We start from the raw sequence: 24,398 nt of genomic DNA, 5'->3' as shown, positions 1-24,398 counted from the left end.
ACTCTTTTCCCTGGAGAAGAGGAGACTTAGAGGGGATATGATAGAGACTTACAAGATCATGAAGGGCATAAAGAGAGTAGAGAGGGACAGAAAGAGAGAGAGAAAGGGAGACAGAGAGAAATAGAAAGAGAGAGAGAAAGGGAGGGAGAGAGAGAGATAAAGATTGGAGAAACTGTGACTCTTTACCCTGGAGAAGAGGAGACTTAGAGGGGATATGATAGAGACTTACAAGATCATGAAGGGCATAGAGAGAGTAGAGAGGGACAGAAAGAGAGAGAGAAAGGGAGACAGAGAGAAATAGAAAGAGAGAGAGAAAGGGAGGGAGAGAGAGAGATAAAGATTGGAGAAACTGTGACTCTTTTCCCTGGAGAAGAGGAGACTTAGAGGGGATATGATAGAGACTTACAAGATCATGAAGGGCATAGAGAGAGTAGAGAGGGACAGATTCTTCAAACTTTCGAAAACTACAAGAACAAGAGGGCATTCGGAAAAGTTGAAAGGGGACAGATTCAAAACGAATGCTAGGAAGTTCTTCTTTACCCAACGTGTGGTGGACACCTGGAATGCGCTCCCAGAGGGCGTAATAGGGCAGAGAACGGTACTGGGGTTCAAGAAAGGATTGGACAAATTCCTACTGGAAATGGGGATAGAGGGGTATAGATAGAAGATTACTGAACAGGTCCTGGACCTGTTGGGCCACCGCGTGAGCGGACTGCTGGGCACGATGGACCTCAGGTCTGACCCAGCGAAGGCATTGCTTATGTTCTTATGTTATGTTCTTATATATGCCTCTAGGTATCCATTAATATCAGGTTCAGGTTGCAGCCTGGAACGGTTTCCCTGTAGTTAAAAGTCAAATGATTGGAGCTGTAGGTGGTGGGATTTTACTTGGTTCTTTCCTCACTTCAGTCTTTCTCACTTTCTTGGGGGGGGGGGGGTGTTTTTGGCAGAAGGGAGTGATGCTGGATTGGAGAAAGGATAAGGTTTGGATGAGTTTCTAAGGTATGGAAGCTGGGGGTGTGGTGGACCTAAGGAGGAGAATTGGGGATTGTTGGAGGGTTTGGGAGAGATTAATTTTGGGTAGTTTATTTAATTTTTCATTTAATTCGTTTTTCTATCACGTTGTTCCCAAAGAGCTTGGAACAGCTTACAGGTTAAACATACATAACATATAGCTGACAGGTTACAATTTGACATAAATACAGAACAAGTTTGCGATACAAGGTTGTCTCCGCACTTGATCTAAACTAGGGATCTCGTACAAACAATTAGAGTTTCCAGGTTACAGTTTGCATAAGTTATCCTTGGCAGTGTGTGTTTGTTTCAATACAAGATTTTATCCTAATGTGACACTTTTTGAGATTTAGGACCAATATACATTTCTCTGCAATCCATTTGTCGTGGGCATGCAACGGCCGCTTTGACTGTTCGTGATATGTTCCTTATCTTGCTTGTGGTGTCAAGGGCCGCCCCTTCCCCGCAGCATCCACCCTTCCCTCTCGCCACCTCACTGCCCTTTGGCACCCCATCTCCCTCCCTCCCCCTTACCTTTGTGGCGCGTTTTAAGATTTCAGAGTACTTGTTGAAAGCCGCCGAAGCCTACGTGCATCGTGTGCTTGTGTGAGCAGAAGCTTCTCTGACGCAACTTCCGGTCGCGTCAGTGGAGAAGCTTCTGTTCACACACGCACGTAGGCTTCGGCGGCTTTCAACAAGTACTCTGAAATCTTAAAACGCGCTGCAAAGGTATGGGGGAGGGAGGGAGGGAAGGGAGATAGATTCATAGGAAGGAGGGAGGGGGACGTGCGCGTTCCCTCCCTTAACTGCGGGGACAAGGCCATTTACCGCTCCACGGGACGGTGGATGGCCATGTCTCCGCACCTGCGGTGAGCACCTTTCCCCCCCCCTCCACCGTTTTGGCGGGTTACCCACGGCTACTCACGGCTAGCCGCAGGTAACATCAACCGTGTCATTCTCTAGTAGAAATGATAAATAGTCGTACAGCGTGTGCCTTGGAAAGGAATAGGGATTGCTCTGGGGCTGACTGAGGTCACTTGCACTCTCCAGCCCAGCCCATCTGAGGTCAAAGGAGAAGGCTGAGGAGTTAAATTGGAACGGGCAGCTGAGAACAGAAGTCAAGGGGTGGGGGGAGCACGCATTGTTTCCCCTACATGTGAGAAACTAGATCCGGCTGAAACGTCAGTTGCTGATAGTTCCTCATGCCGGGCTTTGCCGTGCAGCTTTTTCTAGTAATCACGCTGTTGCCTCTGTGTTTATAATGTGATCCGAAGCACGTACCGACACTGCCGTCTCCAAAATGCTCCTAACTGAGTCAGTCTGGGAGGAAGTGTTCTCCTCTGACTAAGGCAGGGCAGTCGGTTCACCTGCGTCTTTGAGCCAGAGAGAGAATCCTGCTTTCCTGTAGTGAGAATCTAATTCTGTCACTGCTCAGCCCTTCAGTGGATGGTGGTGGGGGGGTGGATTAATTTGCTCTTCAGGCAGACAGATATGTAGGACTGTGTTCCTGTAGAAGTGAAAATATTTTACAGCCGTGGTCTTCGTTAATTTTTAAGCCAGGGGCCGCCAAATATTTGACCATGTGAGGCCACGACACTGCTGATCCATCCTCACAAGCCCACCTTCAACCTTCACGGGGATGTATTCTCAAGGTCGTGAGCATTTCCAAATGCATTTTTCTTTCTCTACCGAGAACAGCCTTGTCTTTGAAACATGCGGTTCTCCCCCCCTCCCCCCAATCCACTTTCCCCTTTCTGTCCTGAGCCTGAGTAGAGAGGCAGAGTAGCAGAACACCCCATCCCCCCGAAAGACAATGGGGACTGCTTCAGAGGTCTCTGGGGCTTCCATTGACCCCCCCCCCCGGGCCTTGCATTGAAAAACTTTCATTTGATCTGAACTCTTTCCCCCGTTGCACCCCTGCATTGATTTTTCAGAGATGGCTAACCTCATTTATTTTAAACAGAGAATGACACGGTGACAAAATTCATCACCGTTCCCGTCCCCACGGATAACCGCGGGAAATAATCCCATGTCATTTTCTAGTGTCTATTTCAACCTCAGTCCTTCTACCCCAGCATTCTTCAAAGCAAAGCTTGCGGGTCAGTGGTTGTGGCCATTCATACTCTGATTCTTATGTGAGCCAAGGATAATGAAGCCATTGTGACATCACAGATGTGATTGGCTCTTAGGCACTGGTGAATGAGGCATTATGACATCACAATATCTGCTCTGGATACCAGAGACTGTCATTCTGTAGTGTCTGTTTCAACCTCGGCCCTTCTACACCAGCATTCTTCAAAGCAAAGCTTATGGGTCAGTGGTTGTGGCCATTCATACTCCGATTCTTCCCTCTCTCCTGCGGGCGGGTGTTGTGAGCAAACTTTTTTCACTGTGAGCTAAAAATATCGGGCGCCAGCAAGTTATGAGCCAAATAAATATGTTGTCAAGGCATCAGGCCAGCTTAAGTTCCAGGCCAGTTATGGAACTGAATTTAAGATTTGTAGGTTCATGGGGACATACTCTAGTCCAGTGTTCTTCAACCTTTTTACACCCGTGGACCGGCATAAATAAAATAATTATTTTGTGGACCGGCAAACTACTAAGACCGAAATAAAAACACATTTTCACCCAGTCTCCGCAAGCTCGGTCCCCACAAACCATCTGATCCCATCTGCACAAGCCTCAGTTATGATTTTATATTGAACGTATTTTATTAAAGTATAAAAAGAAACAATATTCTGTACAATTGTCATTTTATAAATATAAATATTCAGAGCAAGGACCAACAAAACCCCTGTCTCCCCTCCCCTTCACATATATCCCCTCTACTATCAAGAAAACTGAACAAGCCAAATTATTACAGAATGCTACACAGAAATATCATGCTAACAGAATACTGCAGTCAACACATGACAGGAATAGTATTAGGCTTTGCAGTCCCCAGTTATGTCTCTAGCAGGATATATATTTCAAATCTGACATATTGTAATGACAAAATAGAAATAAAATGATTTTTTTCTACCTTTTGTGGTCTCTGCTTTCATCTTCTTTCCACTCTTCCTTCCAGCGTCTGCCCGTTCCATCCACTGTCTGGCCTCTCCCCCTTCCATATGTATCTGACTTCTTTCTATGCCCCTCTCCCCTTTCCATCCAGCCTGTGCTTCCTCTCTCCTTTTTACATCATTCATTCCAGCTTCACTGCTTTCTTCATTTTTATCTCTCCTACACCAGATCTAGCATCTTTATCCCTCTCTCATTTCTCTGCTGACCCCCTTTCCAGCATCAATCTCTCTCTACTTTCTCATTCCTGTCTCTCCCCTTTCCCTCCTCTAATCTCCCTGCCAGCTGTTTCCTTCCTTTCTTCCTTCTCCCTTCCCTCCTCCCCCCTATCCAACAGCAGCTCTCAGTACTTGCCTGCAGAAGTGATTTCCTTAGGCAGCCTTGGGTCCGTTGCCGCCTCTGAGGAAAGGGGAAGTTGCCAAAGTGAATCACTGCCCTGGTAAGTATAGAGCTGCTAGGAGAGGAGACAGCCACTGTTGAAGGCTCCCTGCACATTCGTGACACCCCCCCCCCCCCCCAAGCCGGCAAAAACAGCTTTGCACTGCAGGCCCTGCCGCCCAAGACGAGCCGGAGGCCCCTATCCGCCGCATTCTGCACGTGGGCAGGCTTTCAGCACAGACGCTGCTGATGGCCCCAATCCACACGCTGCCCCCCACCGCGCACGCTGACCATCTCCCTTCTACTTGCAGCTTCCCCGCAGCCCTCTTCGGCGACTCGGCAGGGGCAGCGATCAAGACAGGCTGCAGACGTCGGGATCTTTCCTCTCTGAGTCCCGCCTATTTTGTTTCAACTTCCTGTTTCCGCATAGGCGAGACTCAGAGGGAATGCCCGACGTCGGCAGCCTGTCTTGATCGCCCGAGGCTGGGAGGAACAGAAGATTTCCGCGAAAACCACCAGGGCAGGAAATTTAACAACGACCGGCAGGAATTTTCTGCGGACCGGCGGTTGAAGAACTGTGCTCTACACTGTGTGCGCTGTGACGAGGAACTTGTGCGCTGCGTTGTAATATTTTGTGCGCCAGCGCATGCCAGCGCAGCTTAGAGGGAACACTGGTTTCCCGCGGTTATCCACGGGGACGGTGATGAATTTTGTCACCGTGTCATTCTCTAATTTTAAACTCAGAACTGGAATAGTATCCATATTTTTAAGAGCAAAATAACTTTCAGTGATTTCTTTGCAGCTAAAATAAGCCACCCTTCCCTGCCTTCACCCCCAGCTGATTTTTCGTTTTCTCTGCTGAAGCGGTGTCTGGATTTAGAACTTGATGGAAATGTCTGCTTAACCTGAGCAACATTATAACGAGGGAGGAGAGGAGCTGCTTTGTCAATATCTTGAGTCCCTTGCAGTGTTGCACATATGCTTATAAAACATGAAGACAGCACAGAGGGCTGAAGAGTAGATCTCAGAATCCCATGTAGCGGTATATAAGAAATAAATTACATTACATTACATTACATTACACTGACGCACATACAGCATGAAGACAGCATAGAGGGCTGAAGAGCAGATCTTCCTCAGATTCCTAGCACACTGATGCACACAAAGCATTAAGATAGCATGAAGGGCTGAAGAGCAGATTTTCCTGGTTCCTAGCACATTGATGCACAGAAAGCATGAAGACAGCATAGAGGGCTGAAGAGCAGATCTTCTCAGATTCCCATCACACGCACACAAAACATGAAGACAAGCACGGAGGGCTGAAGAGCAGATCTTCCTCAGATTCCCAGCACACTGACGCACACAAAGCATGAAGACAGCACAGAGAGCTGAAGAGCAGATCTTGTCAGATTTCCATCACACGCACACAAGAAGCATGAAGAAAAAAATGAACACCCGAGGAGTGGACCTGACAAGCTCAGAATAAAATCCTTAAAAAGAAAAAGGGGCCAAAGTTAAAGGAGGGACGGGGTTGCTATTCGGAGCACAGGCCTCACGTGATGCCCTGCAGCAGAACTCAGCACGCTGCATGGCAGAAAGGCGGCTGTTTCCCTGCCAAGGATTAACCGCTGGCTCCTGGGACTCTTCCTTGTGAAAGCAGTGTGAAGGATGACATGGGTGGAGATCAGGTTCTCTCTTTTTTTTTCCCCTTCTCTCTCTCCACCTTGCCCTTTTCCGAGGCCACTGCTCTGGTATTGCATCACTGCTTCTGTTACTATTTCAACAGCTTTCTAGCCATCTGGTGGAACTGAGGAAATATATCGATTCTCTGCAGCTAGCATAGGCTTGTGTGACTAGTCTTGTCTGAGGGGTTCATTATAGGGAAGATATCACACGGGTTCCTTGCTTCAAGTTGAGCAGCATTTGGTCTATTGAAGTGGCATCTCCAGTTTTTCAAAGTCATACATCCATTTTCTCGTCATTATTTGCAGGGTCCCATAAGTAGGTTTGCACCTGGTAGGATGTTGTGGTTGTCTTAAACTGCCTCAGATGCATTCGGGCTGGGCATGGGCATGCATTTTGAAATAATTCAGTGGATGAATTATTAGGTTCCTTCTACTACTATTTTTTTTATTTCTAAAGCATTGAAAGGCTTATGCAGCACTGTACATTTTAACATAAAATAGACGGTCCCTGCTCAGAAGAGCTTACAGTCTAATTTAGATGGGACATTTCGTGGTTGGGGCGATTATGGTAGAGGAAGTGATACAGTGGGTATAGGTATCTGACAGCAGGAGTTAGGAGTTGAAAACAGATTTTAAAAAGTGGGCTTTTAGCTTGGGCTTGAACGCTGCTAGGGAAGGAGGTTCTAAAGGTGTTCAAATATTGTATGGCATTCTTTGATTGTGCAGAATTTTATATTGAACTAGGGGGCAGTATTTCCATGATGGTAATGAACCTCACTGCTAAGCTAGGGTATATGCAGTATGATCTCAATTGCCAATATTTAATTACTTTAGTAATAAATGGATAATACATTCAATGAATGAATCACTACTTACTCCAGGAGAGCGGGACAGACACTTCTGCCCATGTTCTTAAGGAGCCTTGAACAGACATAACGTAAGAATTGCCATACTGAGACAGTGGCCAACCCAGATCCCAAGTACCCCGCTAGATCCCAAGTAGTAAAACAGATTTTATGCTGCTTATCCTAAGAACTAGCAGTGGATTTCCCCAAGCCATCTCAAGAATGGCCTATGAACTTTCTTAAGAAATTATCCAAACCTTTTTTAAACCTTGCTAAGCTAACTGATTTCACCACATTCTCTGGCAACGAATTCCAGATTTTAATTACACATTGTGTGAAGAAATATTTTCTCTGGTTTGTTTTGAAGCTACTACGTAGTAGCTTCATCGCATGCCCCCCAGTCCTAGTATTTTTGGAAAGAGTGAGTGAACAAGGGATTCACATTTACCCTTTCTACTCCACTCAGTATTTGATAGACCTCTATCATATCACCCCTGAGCCATCTCTTCTCCAAGCTGAAGAGCCCTAGCCGCTTTAGCCTTTCCTCATAGGGAAGTTGTCCCATCCCTTTCATTTGTTCTGGTTTGATCTCGTATTACCATAATGAAAAAGAAAATCCTGCAAATCAAAAGCTTTTTACAATTTTTACTACTGTATGGGTTTAGCAAAAGTTGTCAGGGAAAAAAGCCATATACATCACTCCTCATTTCTCCCCCTTAAAAATGTCCCTTTTCGCTTTAGCTAAAACATAGCGTATGCACTTTGCATGGTCTGAAAACCTACTTGTGCTGCATGGAGACCAGGCAGTGTGCTCTGAACCTGTTGCATGTGTATACACATGAGAAATACTTTTTAATTCCATGTTGTGCTCATTTAAGGTCGCTAAGGAGTCAGTTTTTTGATGGTATAATGAGAGTAAATCCTGAAGAAACAAAATGACCAATTTCATCTCCCAAAAGGGCCCTGCAAATCAAAAATTTTTTTTTGAGTGTGACATGCATGGGGAGTAATTTTCTAAAGTAGACCAAGGTAACACAGAGAAAATAACCTGTGTTTCAAAAGTGCGGTAAAACCAAAGCAAAAAGATGGACTAAAAGTTTCTGGATGTCACAGGAACCAAAAAAATATATAGCAACTGGGATGTCTTTGCTTCAAGGTATTATCCGGTCTAGCCCCTAAATATATAACAGATCTCTTCTCATTCCCAACCAACAGACATGAGAGAAGAGCACACCAGAAATTCGTTTCCCCACCAGCCAGAGGATGCAAATATAAGAGACACCATCAACAACTTCTATCATGCCAAGCAGCCTTATGGGGCAAAGACTTGGAAAAACTAATTACACACTCAAACAATTATGGTGAATTTAGGAAACACCTAAAAACATACCTGTTCTCGAAATACCTAGGTAACGAATCGGAACAATAGCCCCCATCGCAATCCCTCCCCAATTTAGATCTTGTAAACTGTTAACCTCTAATCTCTAACTATGAATGTTCCTCACAATTTATGGAATTTTTCTAATTCATAGTGAACCGCATGGAACTTCACGGTCCTGCAATCTATAAACTGTTGTTATTATTTTTATTGTTGCTACTATCAGATATTCGCCGCTACACTCTGTAATTCGATGTCTGTGCAATTTATCTTCATTGTAAACCGCCTAGAAGTCGCAAGATTGTTGGCGGTATATAAGAATAAAGTTATTATTATATGAGTGGAAACATATCGGACGCAACACGGTCCGTGTTTCGGCTATCCTAGCAATGCTCATAGATGATATTGATAAATCCGCAGCTGTTTGAATAATTTCACTGTGCATTATATACTCCGATTGTTCAGCATATTATCAGTTTCAATACTCAATGTTTGTCACAGTTCATACCTTCCAGTATGTTCATGGAACATTAGGACCCCTGACAAAGGCAAGGATAGCCGAAACACAGGCTGGGGGCCATGCTGCTGGCTGAGGCACCTCTACAAAAATGTGGGGAGGTGGAGGAAGGGGTGGGAGGGACCCAGCAAGAGACCCACTGCACCCCCCCCCCGAGGTTGGACGGATCCCCAAACAGGACCTGTCCAAGCTCCGTCCAGCACTGAAAAAGGAACCAGGAATCCTAAAACAAATTCCAACAGGCGTAACAGAGGGAGCCAGATTTTTCCTACCTCAACCTGCTGGAGACTGAGAAAGACTGGGATGGTAGAGGGAGCCTCAGCTAATATACTACAACCAAGTTTTGATCTCAGTCTCCACTTGCTGGTCACAGTGAGATATAACCCATCCGTAAGGACTAAATATACCGCTCTACAGGCTAACAGAAAGAAAATTAGCAGGTAAGAACCTAATTTCTCCTTTTGCATTATCTTGCAGGACCAGTTAGCAGTATCTTGGTGAACAAGTATGGTAGCCGGCCCATCATGATGGCTGGTGGCTGCTTGGCTGGCTCTGGGCTGATAGCTGCGTCCTTCTGTAATACAGTATCTGAGCTCTATGTCTGTATAGGGGTCATTGGAGGTGAGTTAAAAATCAGGAACCACTCTGATTCCTATGGGTTCATATTTGGTGGCACGTATCTAGGTGTATGGGACTTAGGGGTGTAGCTATCAATGTGGGCTACCATCACTAACTCCTGCCGTTTTATGCAGCCAGACCTAGTTACTAATAACTCAACTTGAAACTAGCCCACATTGATAACTTCTCCAATTCATTAAAGAAAAAGTAAATGTCTGGAAATTAAAATCAATGCTGTATGTAATAAAAGTGAGCCAAGTTAGGACAATCAAGCCATTGTGACACCACTGATGAGGTTGGCTCTTATTGGTGCAACGAGGCATTATGACATCACAATATCAGTTCTGGTTACCAGAGACTGAAACGCTTCATACTAAGGGGGAAAGTTACCTTTAAGACGGGTTATTTGACAAGTAACTCATGCTGGTTTGGTACAGCACTTTATGAATGTGATGATGTCATATATATTATGTATATTGTGAAATTTTAAATAAATAGTGTTTAATAAACAATTGATTTAAATTTAATAAGAGGGCATTATATATTTATTTACAGGCTTCTTTTTTACTGCCACTGTCCACTGCCACTGTCCACTGCCACTGCGATTTAAAAGGCCAGGTCCCTTTCCTAGCCTTTTAAATCATTTTCTGATATCAGGCTCCACATGTTTTCTGGCCAAATATCACAGCTTAAACAAGTTAATAGCTAAGTGACACCACTTGAATGACTAAATTTGGCTGTATAATGATTTGTAAGTGCAAAATGATCTGTGTAAGTGCTGTAGCTTTTTAAATATTATTCATACGGCAGCACTGCCGTTGACCATATAGTGTAATTGCTTTGCAACATCGGCCTTGCATTGTTTTCCGTTTTGCCATTTCTTCCTCTGACCACCTTGATTTTCTCCTATCCCTTCTCGTGTGGCCTGATGGTCTTCTCTTTGCAGCCTAGCCCTGGGCTCAGTGGCTGTACCTGGTCTGGCCTGGTGGCGGGCGACAGGTCTTGAATTTGAGGCACGTGGAAGAGCTGGCGCTCTGCTCTTTGTTTACCAGCTCTACTATAGTGGGATGGTGGAGCCTTGTGGCATTGCAGCAGGACCAGCTCAGTCCCACAGAGGTTTAATTGTAGGTTATAGTCCTGGTTTTGATATATTTATTAGAGGTCTGCACGGGAACGGGGATCGCGGGAATCCCGGGGGTCCCGCGGGAATCCCCCCTAACCCACGGGACTCCCACGGGGATGGAAGGCTTTGGAAGCAGGGTTCGTCCATATAATATAATGGACACATCAGCCTTAGTAAAAGAGGGGGTTTATAAGTTAATTACCTGAACAGAAAACAAAAAAGGGTTCCACCAAAGAGATTCCACAAGGAAAACAGCAGCGCAAACACAAAAGAAACTGTGGAATTGATGATCCTGTCAGAAGTAATTGCTGATTTTTATGGGGACGGGCGGGGATGGAGGTAATTCCTTGCGGGAATGGGTGGGGACGGAGAGGATCCTGACGGGGACGGGTGGGGACGGAGAGGATCCTGACGGGGACGGGTGGGGAAGGAGAGGATCCTGGCGGGGAGGAGTGGGGACGGAGAGGATCCTGGCGGGGATGGGTGGGATTTCTGTCCCCGTGCAACTCTCTAATATTTGTTTTAAAATTTTCTAGCCGCTTAAATCCTAAGCGGATAACAAAAAATATATACATAAATACAACACACTCTAAAAATGTATCAGCAATAAGATCGTGTCATAAAATTCATCATCTAATATCATTACTTATGGGAATACTCCATCATTATCTGCAAACAAGATAGCCCCTTGAAATGTATTTTTATTTAATTATTTATATTCCGCATATCCTACAATTAATTCTATGTGGATTACACATTATTCAGGTCCTCAAGCATTTTTCCCTGTCTGTCCCGGTGGGCTCCCACTCTATCTAATGTACTCGGGGCTCTGGGGGATTAAGTGACTTGCCCGGGTCATAAGGAGCAGTGCGGGATTTGAACCCACAACCCCAGGGTGCTGGGGCTCTAGTTCTAACCACTGCACCACAGAATAATATCAAACCAATATCTGGAAGCCCTTTAGACTTATCACTAGAACACTCCCATAACAACTTTAGTAAAAGAGAGACGTTTTGGCTGGATGTCAAGTTGTCCAGCTAAAACTTTACCGTAGAAAAGAAGAAAAGTTCCTCACTGCTATAAATAAATAGAAGGAGAAAGTTTCACCACAGTAAACATAGAAAAAATTCTAAACCTCAGACAGCTCTGTATATGGGTAAAAGTGAATCGATTTTTCACCCTTTCAAGACGTACCAAAAACAGGGGTCATGCAGTAAAATTGGTACCATAACTAAAGGGCGCAGGACATTGGCGCGCTGACAAACCCGCGGCGACATTTGCGTCCAGGACTAATGTACGCCACCGCTTCTGCCGGCTTCAGGCTCTCAGGTTTGCATTCTGAGGGGGGTATTAGGGGGAATCCCCCCCCCAGTATACTTAGAAGTCCTAGCGCTCCCGTTGGGGGGTGGTTTGGGGAGAAACCTCCCCCCCACTACACTGAAAACTCCTAAAGAATGGACAACGGGAGTTTTCAGTGTAGTGGGGGGAATGTTTCCCTCCGACCCCCCCCCAACAGGAGCGCCTGGACTTCTAAGTGTAGTGGGGGGTTCCCCCCCAAACCCCCTCAGAGTGCAAACCTGAAGGCCTAGAAGCGGCGGCACGCATTAGTCCTGCCCGTAAATGTCACCACGGGATTGTCAGCGCGCCAATGTCCGGCCATCTTTTGACGGGTCACCAATAAACTTGCATGGAAATACTTTTAGAAGAAATATTTTTTTTACTCAAAAGAACAGATACTGCCTTTATATGGTACATCCAAACCAGTTTACATTTCTTATATGCAGGAACTTCGTCCCTGGTGGGCTCACAATCTTTGTTTTGTACCTCAGGGTATGAATGTTCTGTCCTGAACACAAGCACTTGAGAATTTGGTAAACAATAAGCACTGCTCTGAAGAGGAAAGCAAAAGCTTCCTTTCCGACGTTAGTAAAATGCAGAAATTGCAGCCTGATGAAAGTCGAAAAACACAGCAACGTGGCCAGTTTTTCTGTGGGTTGCCACGTTGCAGTGTCATGGCTTCAGCATGCAGGAACTGTCATTGTGCCTAATTATTTTCTTGTTTACTAAATACTTCCTTTTAATATATAAATGCTAATGTTTTATTTATTTTCTTGTTGAAGGTCTTGGACTTGCATTTAACTTGAACCCAGCGTTGACCATGATTGGTAAATACTTCTTCAAGAAACGACCACTGGCCAACGGAATAGCCATGGCGGGAAGCCCCGTTTTCTTGTCGACACTGGCACCCCTGAACCAGTACTTCTATAGTATTTTTGGCTGGCGAGGCAGCTTCTTAATTTTGGGTGGCCTTCTGCTAAACTGTTGTGTGGCTGGGTCTTTGATGCGACCTATCGGTGTCAAGCCTTCTCCTGCAAAGAAGGAGGTGGCCCTGGAAGAAGCAGGCAAGAAATCAAAGGAGGAAGGTGGTGGTGATGCCAACACGGATCTTCTTGGAGGAAAGCCAAAGACCAAACTGACCCTTTTTCAGAGAATCAACCAAGTCTTGGATTTAACGTTGTTCACTCACAGAGGCTTTTTACTCTATCTTTCCGGTCATATGATCATGTTTTTTGGACTCTTTGCTCCCCTCGTGTTTCTTAGTAACTATGGCAAGAGCAAGGGCCATTCCAGCGAAGCATCTGCTTTCCTCCTTTCCATCCTGGCCTTTGTAGACATGGTGGCAAGACCGTCCATGGGACTCGTAGCCAATACCAAGTGGGTGAGGCCAAGGATTCAGTACTTCTTTGCTGTCGCTGTCCTTTATAATGGATTGTGCCATCTCTTAGTGCCTTTGTCCACCAGTTACGCCGGCTTCTGTGTCTACGCCGGCTTCTTTGGGTTTGCTTTTGGATGGCTGAGCTCGGTGCTTTTCGAGACACTGATGGACTTGGTGGGTGCACAGAGGTTCTCTAGTGCAGTTGGCCTGGTGACTATCGTGGAATGTTGTCCAGTGCTGTTGGGTCCACCGCTTCTAGGTACAGTAACAGTCTTTTTATACCATTTTACATAAGAATAGCCTTACTGGGTCAGACCAATGGTCCATCAAGCCCAATAGCTCGTTCTCACGGTGGCCAATCCAGGCCACTAGTACCTGGCCAAAACCCAAGGACTAGCAACATTCCAGAATCCCAAAGATTAACAAAAGATTCCAGAATCCCAGAGAGTAGCTGGAGGACCACCAGGCCAATCGGGTTTTCGGGCTAGCCCTAATGAATATGCATGAGAGAGATTTGCATATAATGGAAGTGAGAGGCATGCAAATCTGCTCCATTCATTAGGGGTAGCCTGAAAACCCGATTGGCCTGGTGGTCCTTCAGGTCAGGGTTAGGAACCACTGCTCTTGATAACAACGGCCGAAACCCAATAGGAAACAGCCACACACCATCATGGGAAATCAAACTCGTACTGCACCTCTTTATTGAACATTCTCCAGAGCTCATAACCTCACACTGGGGACGCTCCTGCACTGAGCGATTCTCGCAGTGTCAGCCACAAGGATTCATACAAGCTCCCCAGGTAAAGCCCTAATTGTTGCATTGGGCCTTAGGAAGGGAAGCCAGTACTTGTTAGCACTATGAGCGGTACGATATTTGCCCCAAAGTAATACGCTATATTCGGCAAGGATTTGGGGAGAATGGAGATCTCAGTCTTGCTGTTTGGGGTGTGGTTTCCAATCCAGTCCTCAGGACACACCCGGCCAGTCAGGTTTTCAGGATCCCCACAATGAATATATATGCAGGAGATAGATTGATGATTTCAGGTACAGTGGTACCTTGGTTTACGAGTGCACCGGTTTGCGAGTGTTTTGCAAGACGAGCAAAACATTCGCAAAATTGGCGCCTGGGAAACCGAGCGTGCCTCGATTTGCGAGCGGCACCCCCCCCCCCCCGCGATCCGGCACCCTCCCCCCGCAATCTGTCACCCCCTGCTGCGATTGGGCACCCCCCTGCCGCTTCTTACTGTCATCTGGGCACCGGCATTTCCTGTGCGTTGGTGCCGGTGCCCGAAGATCGGCCTCCTTCTGTGCTAGACCTCTTCTGTGCTCGGAGAGAACGTGAACCTGCAGGCCTTGAGCATGCGCAGATGCTCAAGGCCTAGCACAGAAGAGGAGGCCGATCTTCGGGCACCGGCACCAACACACAGGACATGCCGGTGCCCAGATGACAGTAAGAAGCGGCGGTGGGTGCCGAATCGCGGCAGGGGGGGTGCCGAATCGCGGGGGGGGAGTGCCGGATCACGGGGGAGAGGGTGCCGGATCGCAGGGGGGCCTTCGGGGGGAGCAGTGCCGGTTCTCGTGGAGGGGGGGATAGAGCAGCGCCGCTGGCCTCGGGGGTGGGAACTATCAAAGCGAGTTTCCATTATTTCCTATGGGGAAACTCGCTTTGATAAACGAGCATTTTGGATTACGAGAATGCTCCTGGAACGGATTATTCTCGAAATCCAAGATACCACTGTATTTCTATATCGCCTATCTAAGTGGTTTACAATCAGGTTTTTCTCTATCTGTCGCAGTGGGCTCAATCTATCCAGCGTGCTTAGGGCAACGGAGGACTAAGTGACAAGGAGCAGCGCGGGATTTGAACCTGCATGCACTATATCCACTGTATGCAAATGTATCTCATGCATAATCATTGTGGGTATTCTGAAAACTTGACTGGTTGGGTGTGCCCCGAATACTGGATTGAGAACTCATAGAAACATAGAAATAGACGGCAGATAACGGCCACGGCCCATCCAGTCTGCCCACCCTAATGACCCTCCCATACCTTTACCTTGTGAATAGATCCCACGTGTCGATCCCATTTGGCCTTAAAATCAGGCACGCAGCTGGCCTCAATCACCTGAAGTGGAAGACTATTCCAGCGATCAACTACCCTTTCAGTAAAAAAGAACTTCCTGGTGTCACCTCGCAGTTTCCCGCCTCTGATTTTCCACGGATGACCTCTTGTTGCCGTGGGAACCCTGAAAAAGAACTCCTGGGTTAGGTCTAGATTTAGTGTCATTGCCAATACAGGTACAAGATGTTTGATCCGAAATCCTTGCGACCAGGCATATTTCGGCTTTTGGAACTTTTCGGCTTTTGGAATGGTCATGAAAAAGACAAACCAGAAGACCATAAACTTGCCACCAGCCCTTTTTATTTCAAAGTAAGGCAAGCATTAAACCCTTCAAGCACTACAGAAACATGTCTTCATTGGCGTCCAGTTTATTTTAGAATTCAATTCAAATGTGCTTGCATCTCTTTTAAAATTTTATATGGAATTTTTATTCCCCTCGTTCCCTTATTATGGAACGTTTACAGATTCTTCTATGCAAGAGGCATCCAACAATTTAAACTCTCCCTTCCTTCCAGAAAAGAAATTAAAGGGAGTGAAGATCGTTAGTCAATCTTTGGCTTTTAAACTTTCGCAGCTATGGAATGAACTCCCCTTAACTCCTTTCCAATCCTTTCATAAATTTCTAAAAACTTTTCTATTTGCTATACGTTTTGAAAATTAACTCTCTTTTGAAACCTCTATTTTTTTTCTTTCAGTTCTTATTTAATTATTTTGTTTTTATAATTTTTTATTGATTTTTCAAACAACAATAGTGCAAGATACAAATATATAACATATAATAATCAATAAAAGCACATTCAACTTACAAATACTCTTCTCCCTCGCCATTCGCGGGGGATACGGGCAGAGCCGGACCGTGAATGCCGAAAAACCGCGATTATCCGGCTCTGACCCACCCCCACCTCCCTGCCGCCTTCCCGGCCTTACCTGGTGGTCTAGAGGGCTTTCGGGGCAGGAGCGATCTTCCTACGCTCCTGCCCCGTGCTGATCGCCATGAGGAAATGGCTGCTGGGAGTTCCTGTAGTCTCTCGAGCCATTTCCTGATGGCGATCTGCACGGGGCAGGAGCGTAGGAAGATCGCTCCTGCCCTGAAAGCCCTCTAGACCACCAGGTAAGGACGGGAAGGCGGCAGGGAGGAAAAAAAGATGGATTTTTTTTACATTAAGACTGTTTTTTTAAATTTTCCCCCTCCCCAGAAAAAAATCGCGATTATATGAAACCGCGAGTGCAGGAACCGCGAATGGGGAGGGGGAAGTGTATACATACCTAACCGTTTTATCCTCCCCCCACCCAATGCTCAGACCATAAAATGCAAAATACATAGGGCTCCTTTTACGAAGCCGCGGTAGCGACTTTAACGCCTGTGACATTTTATCACGCACTAAGCCCCGCGCTAGCCCCAGAACTACCGCCTGCTCCAAAGGAGGCGTAGCGGCTAGCGCATCGGGCAGTTTAGCGTGTGCTATTACATGCGTTAAACCGCTAGGCCTTCGTAAAAGGAGCCCATAGCTTTTCCCACTAACCTTACCCTGTTCAAATTAATATTATCCTTCAATCCTCCTCCCACCCTCCCCATATGTAAATACTCAAAGGTCAAGAATGGAACAGAAATACCCCCCCCCCTTCCCTGGATATGTATGAAAATCACTATATATTATTTATTTATTTAATTCTTTTTCAATTACAGTCAATCCTCGGTTTGCGAGTAACCCACTTTGCGAGTGTTTTGCAAGACGAGCAAAACATTCTCGCAAAACGAGTGTTGACTCGATTTGCGAGCACCCCCCCCCGAATAACCAGCATCACTGCCCCCCCCCCCCCGCTCGCAAAGGCCCCCCCATCCGAACAACTTGAACTTACCCTCACCCGCTAGAAGATCTTCCTGCCTCTGCCGGCGAGAGGGAGAATTAGAAGGCCTTGAGCATGCGCAGATGCATGCTAAAGACCCGGCAGAGGCAGGAAGATCTTCTAGCGGCACCGGCACGTCCTGTGGGCTGCGTGCCGGTGCCAGACGGGGGGTAAGTTCAAGTTGCTCGGGCGGGGGGTGCCGGTTCGCGCGGAGGGGGGGGGCCTTTGCAAGCAGGGGGGGGGAGCAGCGCTGCTGGCCTCGGGGGGGGGGGGCGCGGTGGGAACGTATCAAAGCGAGTTTCCATTATTTCCTATGGGGAAACTCGCTTTGATATACGAGTATTTTGGTTTATGAGCATGCTTCTGGAACGAATTATGCTCATAAACCAAGGTTCCACTATATATGGTTGGGAGGTTAGGTTTGTTAAGCATTGATGGAGGGCCTGGAGGCTATTGGTCCAATGCTTGCATCCAAGTGTTCGTAGTTCTTCTTTAATTGTTGTAAACCGAGTCGAGCTTCCTTAGGTTGATGACCCGGTATATAAACTTAAGCTTGAGTTTAGTTTTCAAACATAAATGAAGTGTCAAATTTTGGATAAAGGATCTTGCACCTGTACTTTGAATACCAAACAGATATGACGCTTGGGGCAGGGAGAGTGAGGCAGCTAAACTTCACAGAAATGTCTCTCGCACGCTGGCCTTGAAATGGAATTTTAAGAGTGGATGGATGGGAAAGGGAAAAAAATATTTCAAGCACTTGGTGATGTGCCTAGACCGGGATTGTAAGCCCACTTTCTGTACCCTGTGTGATGAGGTTTTTTTTTTTGTTTTTTTTTTAATTTGTGCTTTTCTAGGTAAGCTGCACGATGTGTACGGGGATTATAAGTACACCTACATGGGGTGTGGCATCATCCTGCTTTTCGCCGGCGTCTACCTCTTCATTGGCATGGGCATCAACTACCGGCTGACGGCGAAAGAGCAAAAGGAAGCGGAGAGGAAACGAAGCCAGCAGCAGGCAGAAGAAACTAACAAGGAGCAAGAGGACAAGCGAGACGCGTTGAATAGAGATGCCGCTGTTATACCTCTGAAACCTGTGGAAGATGGTGTGAAAGAGCAAGAAAGTCAAATCTGAGATCTGTTGGTAGAGAGAGAGAGAGAGAGGGATTTTTATTTTAAATAGGATTTCTGGGTACCGTAAACTATATCGGCATCCTGAGAGTGTGTATGTGTGTCCGGCCACCTGTGCCACAGCCCCGAGGACAGTATTTTAGTCGTCATAATATTGAGCGGGTCGTGTTTCCTGCCAGTCTTCCGTCTTCTCCTCCCCACCTCTCCTATTAACCTCCCCCTCCCACTAAACCTCCCCCTCCCACAGACCAAGAGCTACATCAGGATGTCCGTCCCCTTCTGTTATTTAATTTTCTTTGTCAAGGGAAGGAAGGAGGAGAAGGTTTTAGGCTCATTAACCATGGTATGACTTTTCTAAGCTGTGCCTTGGTTAGGATGCGTTTTCCCTTTGTTCACTGGTCTCTTTCTTTGCCATAAGAAGAAATGTTTGATCAGATTTTATTGTAAATGTACTTGCAAAGGGTTGAAATACCAGTCTCTCATCTGGCTTCGTTTTCTTAAAATGCAAAAGAAGTGAAAGCTAGTGGCGTAAAATTGGGAGAAACACGGAGAGAGCAGGTACAAGAGGCCCCCTAGAATTGAAACCTCCGTTGCAGTAAAACCAAGAAAGGAGAAAAGGTTATTGAGGGTTTAACCTTTGAGCATTCTGTGGTCTTAGGGGTGTCAGGTCAAAAGCGTGCCGGGACAAAGGCGCGCCCAGACAATTGAGCGCAGTGCGCGCCGCCGTGCCGCGCTAAATTACTGTTTTTAGTGCTCCGACGGGGGGGGGGGCGTGGAGGGGGAAACCCCCCCCCCACTTTACTTAATAGACATCGCGCCGCGTTGTGTGGGGGGTTGTAACCCCCCTACATTTTACTGAAAACTTCACTTTTTCCCTGTTTTTAGGGGAAAAGTTCAGTTTACAGTAAAATGTGGAGGGTTACAACCCCCCATAATGCCGGTGCGATGTCTATTAAGTAAACTGGGGGGGTTCCCCAACAAAACCCCCCGTCGGAGCCCCTAAAAACTGTAATTTAGAGCGGTGGCGCGCGCTACGCTCAATTGTCGGCGCGCGCTTTTGTCTTTCGCGCCGTTGTCTATGTACCGGTCTTAGGACCCCCCAAAGCTTCCAGCTCGGATAGCCTAACCGGGTCTTGTCTCTGTTCTGCGGCTCTGGTGGTTCTCTTTGAACAAGTTTGCCTACTTCTAGGGAGATATACAATATTATTCTTTGAACAAGTGTCATAGTTTTCTTTTAGGGGTTGGCTGCAGGCCTTACATTTTCTGGAGGTGGGGGGCAGGGGGCGTAGTGCTCCCTTCCACTGTCCTCTGTTGAAAAGATAGTAAGCACTCTGCTGGAACCGGTCCACCCTGACTGCGGGACTGAGTCCAGCAAGGCCATGGGCTGAAATCCATAAATGATTTGTTCTTATGTAATCCGCTTTGAACCGCAAGGCACAAGCGGAATAAAAATCACTAATGTAATGTAATGTAATGTAATGTGTTTTGGAAGCAAAGAATCAAGATAACAGGTTTAATGAAAATGCCAGGATTCCCAAACTAGACAGCTTGTACAAGCCTGTATCCCCTGCACCCTCCCCCCAGAAGGCATTTGCGTGATTGGCCGAGGGTAAGATAAGAAGGGGCCACCCTTATTCCAGGAATGTTCACAGCAAAATGAAGATGGATTACGGCTGATGACCCTTTTATACAGATCTCTGGCATACTTTCCGTTTTAAAGAATGATTGAATTGTTTTCATTCCGTGTTTTTAGTACCTAAATATTTTGCTTAGATCTGTAGAATACACGGAACCTGTTGCGCCTGTGGAGCCAGTGACACGCCCTGCGTGACGGATTTGTTCATATCTGCAGGGTTTGTCAAATAGTTCTTGGTGACCCCACTTCCACCCTCCTACCTCCAAAATAGAGAATAACACAGGAACAAATTTTCCCCCCCTCACCGCAGGAACTCTATTTCTCCATCCCATTCCTGTAAGTTCTGCCTTAACTGCACAAGTCTCAAACGCTTAGGATTTGAAAGTGTTTGAGGCTTGTGAAGAGGAGGACAGAGCTTAGGCATTGGTGGAATGAGGCATTATGACATCACAGTCTGAGCTCTAGAATTTTGCTACTTAGGATTTGAAAGTGTTTGAGGCTTGTGCAGATGAGGACGGAGCTTAGGCATTGGTGGAATGAGGCATTATGACATCACAATCTGAGCTCTAGAATGTGGCTACTTAGGATTTGAAAGTGTTTGAGGCTTGTGCAGATGAGAGCAGAGCTTAGGCATTGGTGGAATGAGGCATTATGACATCACAATCTGAGCTCTAGAATGTTGCTACTTAGGATTTTAAAGTGTTTGAGGCTTGTGCAGATGAGGCAGAGCTTAGGCATTGGTGGAATGAGGCATTATGACATCACAATCTGAGCTCTAGAATGTTGCTACTTAGGATTTAAAAGTGTTTGAGGCTTGTGCAGATGAGGACGGAGCTTAGGCATTGGTGGAATGAGGCATTATGACATCACAATCTGAGCTCTAGAATGTGGCTACTTATGATTTGAAAGCATTTGAGGCGCGGATGAGGATGGAGCTTAGGCATTATGACATCACAGTCTGAGCTCTGGAATGTTGCTACTTAGGATTTAAAAGTGTTTGAGGCTTGTGCAGATGAGGACGGAGCTTAGGCATTGGTGGAATGAGGCATTATGACATCACAATCTGAGCTCTAGAATGTGGCTACTTACGATTTGAAAGCATTTGAGGCTTGCGCGGATGAGGATGGAGCTTAGGCATTATGACATCACAGTCTGAGCTCTAGAATGTTGCTACTTAGGATTTAAAAGTGTTTGAGGCTTGTGCAGATGAGGACGGAGCTTGCAGGAATGGGGCAGGGATAGGAAAAGAACTCGATGGGATGGGAAAATGAATTCCCGTGGGGATGGGGAAAAATTTGTCCCCACGTCTTTCTCTGCTCCAAAAGCCAGTAGGGCTTTTAGGGTGCTCACAGTGAATATGCATGATATAAATTTGCATAAATTAGCTCTTTCAGTGTATGCAAAGTTGGTCTTATGCGTATTCATTGCAAAGATTCTGAAAAACTGCTAAGGAAAGCCCTAATCTCTTTGCCTCTTTGGGTAATTTAGGAGAAGCGTATCATGATGTTTTTACTTCAGGATTGTTTTTTTAATTGTGTCGGAGTACAGCTGCAGTACAGATGTTGGGGGTTGAAAGATCTTCAGCACTCTGCAGCTGATGTATGTTTTTCCGTTGAATGGTCTGCTTGGTATTGACAGTGGTTTCCAGATGTGTTTTAGGGGTCCCTCCTCAGCCAATCGGGTTTTCATGATATCCTCGATGAATATGCATGAGAAAGATTTGGCTGCATGGTTTCCATTGCATGCATATCATTATAAGTGAAATTTTAGAGACTTGATTTCACCACGGGGCCCTTTTTCTGGGCACCAGCTGTTCCTGTATAGTTATGGCACAGAGGAAGTACCACCCCATAAGAGTAGTGACGGCATAGATAGATCGTAGTATCTGCAGCTGTAATAGAGTGCAGTAAATTTCTATGCATTAACTGCAGTTAGCAGTCCATGGACTGCCCCATAACAGGGTATTCAAGTAATGGCCAAATTAGCACACGCTGTAATACCAGCACGCTAATTGTTATCGTGACCGTGTACTAATTCACATGCTTACTGCTTACCCCCGTTTGTGTAATAAATATTTTTTTAAATAATTAAACCACATTGTACAAAATAGCTGCCTGTTTTTCCTGGAGATAAATAGGTAAACGTATATTTTTACTTGTATAGCGAAAATTTGAAAAAAAATGTGAATAGTAGATGTGGGGCCCCTTTAACAAAGCCGCGATAACTATTCTTCCACGGCAAACGCACCGAAGCCTGTAGGAACTGAACAGGCTTCGGTGCTTGAATTTGCTGTGGAGGGGATGGCCACGGCAGCCTTGTAAAAGGGGCCTTCGGTGGTGTTTCAAAAGTCGGCGTTGGCCCGACTCATCTTGAGTTTGACTTGGCCTAACATTATTTTGGGGTTGATGAGTGGGCCGAGTGTTCCCACTGCCGAAACAGGCACGCGTGGACCTGTTGACTGGTGCGGCTTGAATTTATGAAATGACTTTAATCCTGCATTAAATCGTAAAACTGTTGCTGGCCTAGATGGTCCGACTTGGTCAACGTTGATGCCTGTGCGATGGATGAATGAGGGTGGTGGCCCTTATGCAGTTGGTGCAGCTCTGATATAGGTGGTTAGTGATTTGCCATTAAGAGACAACTTGAGCTGTGTCGCTTAGCTTGGAGGCTTTCATACTACGGTTTAAGATCTGTTTGTGGGTCTCAGACTGGAGCATGCTGTAGGATTTTGTTAAAAGGAAGACTGAGTGTCATAACTTGAGGGTGGGGGAAGGGAGTATGTCAGGACTGTGGTGTAGTAAGTGTGTGTGGGGGGGGGGTGCAAGGCACGGTATTCCTAAGGGCGTGGCGTCCCTCCTGCTCCTCTCCTTGCCACGTGGTGTGCCCCTTGCCTTCCCCGTACCTTTTTTTTTTTTTTTCTTCCCCTGCGCGGGGTTGCTGCCCGGGCCGGCATCGGCGCTCTATCTGATGTCACTTCCGCGCCTAGGACACGATGTCATAGGGTGAGCCGATACCAACGTGGGTACGCTGCTCACGCCGGAGAAGTTGAAAAGGTGCGGGGGAAGGGAAGAGGCGTGGTGCGTCGGGGGAGGGGCGCCCCTCACCCTCCCTATGCCACTGTGTCGGGACATTTTGGAAGTGTCATCTCGGTAGCGTTGACGTGATATCAAGGGCTCCTTTTACTAAAGTGCGGTAGCGTTTTTAACGCGCGCTAAACCCGCGCTAAGCGGCTAGAACTAACGCCAGCTCAATGCTGGCATTAGCGTCTAGCGCCCGCTAAAACCGCTATCGCAGCGTAGTAAAAAGAGCCCTAAGTGTCAATTAGCGCACGCCTCTGTGAAAGTACATTCCAGTATTATTCACCTACACAGTGTACAGGTGTCTTGCAACACACTTGCGTTTTTTAATTTTTACTTGACGGCCGACTGCAGTGACCTTTTGAACTTTTCATAGAATTTGCCATAATTCCTGTTTGAGGCTGCGAAATGGAAAATGCCAGATCTACTGAAATAAGCTTTTTTGTTGTTGTTGTTGCCGTTAAACCTTTAAGATAAAATGTAATTTGATTATTTCCGGGTTTCCTAAACTCTCCCGGGAAGAACCAAAATGGCGTTACTACAGTAATAATTATAATTAGTTGTGTTGCAATACATTTTCATAACATCTCGCTTAATCCAGGAAGGTTTACATCAAACAGTGTAATGCACTAAACCAGGGGTGTCCAATGTCGGTCCTCGAGGGCCGCAGTCCAGTCGGGTTTTCAGGATTTCCCCAATGAATCTGCATGAGATCTATTTGCATGCACTGCTTTCAATGCATATTCATTGGGGAAATCCTGAAAACCCGACTGGATTGCGGCCCTCGAGGACCGACATTGGACACCCCTGCACTAAACCAATACTTGTGTGTTTCATTGTAAATCAACAATAAATCTCTTAGTATCAGGGGGATCTGGAAACTCCAGGTTTTGTATGTTGCATTGATGAGTTGATTCTCTTTTTTTTTTTTTTTTTAAATAAAGGGCTCCTTTGACAAAGCCATGGTAGCGACTCCTGTGCGGCAAATGCAACAAAGCCCGTTCCGTTTCTATGGGCTTCATTGCATTTGCTGCGCTTTGTCAAGGGGTGGGGGGGGAGGGTCTCTAGCATGTTTTTTCCTAGGTTGTTATTTTTGCTGGTTTTCAATTGCCACCTAAAGATGCCCATTTGTTCTTTAAACTTAAAAACTTTATTTTAAAAAACAGAACCCAAACTCCTTACAGTAATGTAAGTGTTGGAGTGGATTCTGGGCTTTATTTTCCCAAAAAAAAAAAGAGGAAAATCCAGTGCCA

General features: G+C 46.1%; 1 protein-coding gene across 4 annotated transcripts in view; it reads left to right on the top strand.

Moving 5' to 3' along the window:
- The window catches only part of SLC16A1 (solute carrier family 16 member 1), a 55,561-nt gene extending 36,368 nt beyond the window's left edge, over positions 1–19,193 (top strand). For 3 of the 4 annotated variants that reach the window (XM_033919402.1, XM_033919404.1, XM_033919405.1), the window contains exons 3-5: positions 9,355–9,498; positions 12,739–13,593; positions 18,159–18,436. In XM_033919402.1, the coding sequence (XP_033775293.1) occupies positions 9,355–9,498; positions 12,739–13,593; positions 18,159–18,436 (1,277 nt within the window). Of the gene's footprint in view, positions 1–9,354; positions 9,499–12,738; positions 13,594–18,158 lie in introns of all 4 variants that reach the window. The other variant, XM_033919406.1, reaches the window with a different exon arrangement.
- The last annotated feature ends 5,205 nt before the right edge of the window (positions 19,194–24,398 follow it).

The sequence above is a fragment of the Geotrypetes seraphini genome, chromosome 13 (assembly GCF_902459505.1).
Source record: "Geotrypetes seraphini chromosome 13, aGeoSer1.1, whole genome shotgun sequence".
Taxonomy (NCBI): Eukaryota; Metazoa; Chordata; class Amphibia; order Gymnophiona; family Dermophiidae; genus Geotrypetes; species Geotrypetes seraphini.
This window is presented reverse-complemented; position numbering and strand designations above follow the sequence as displayed.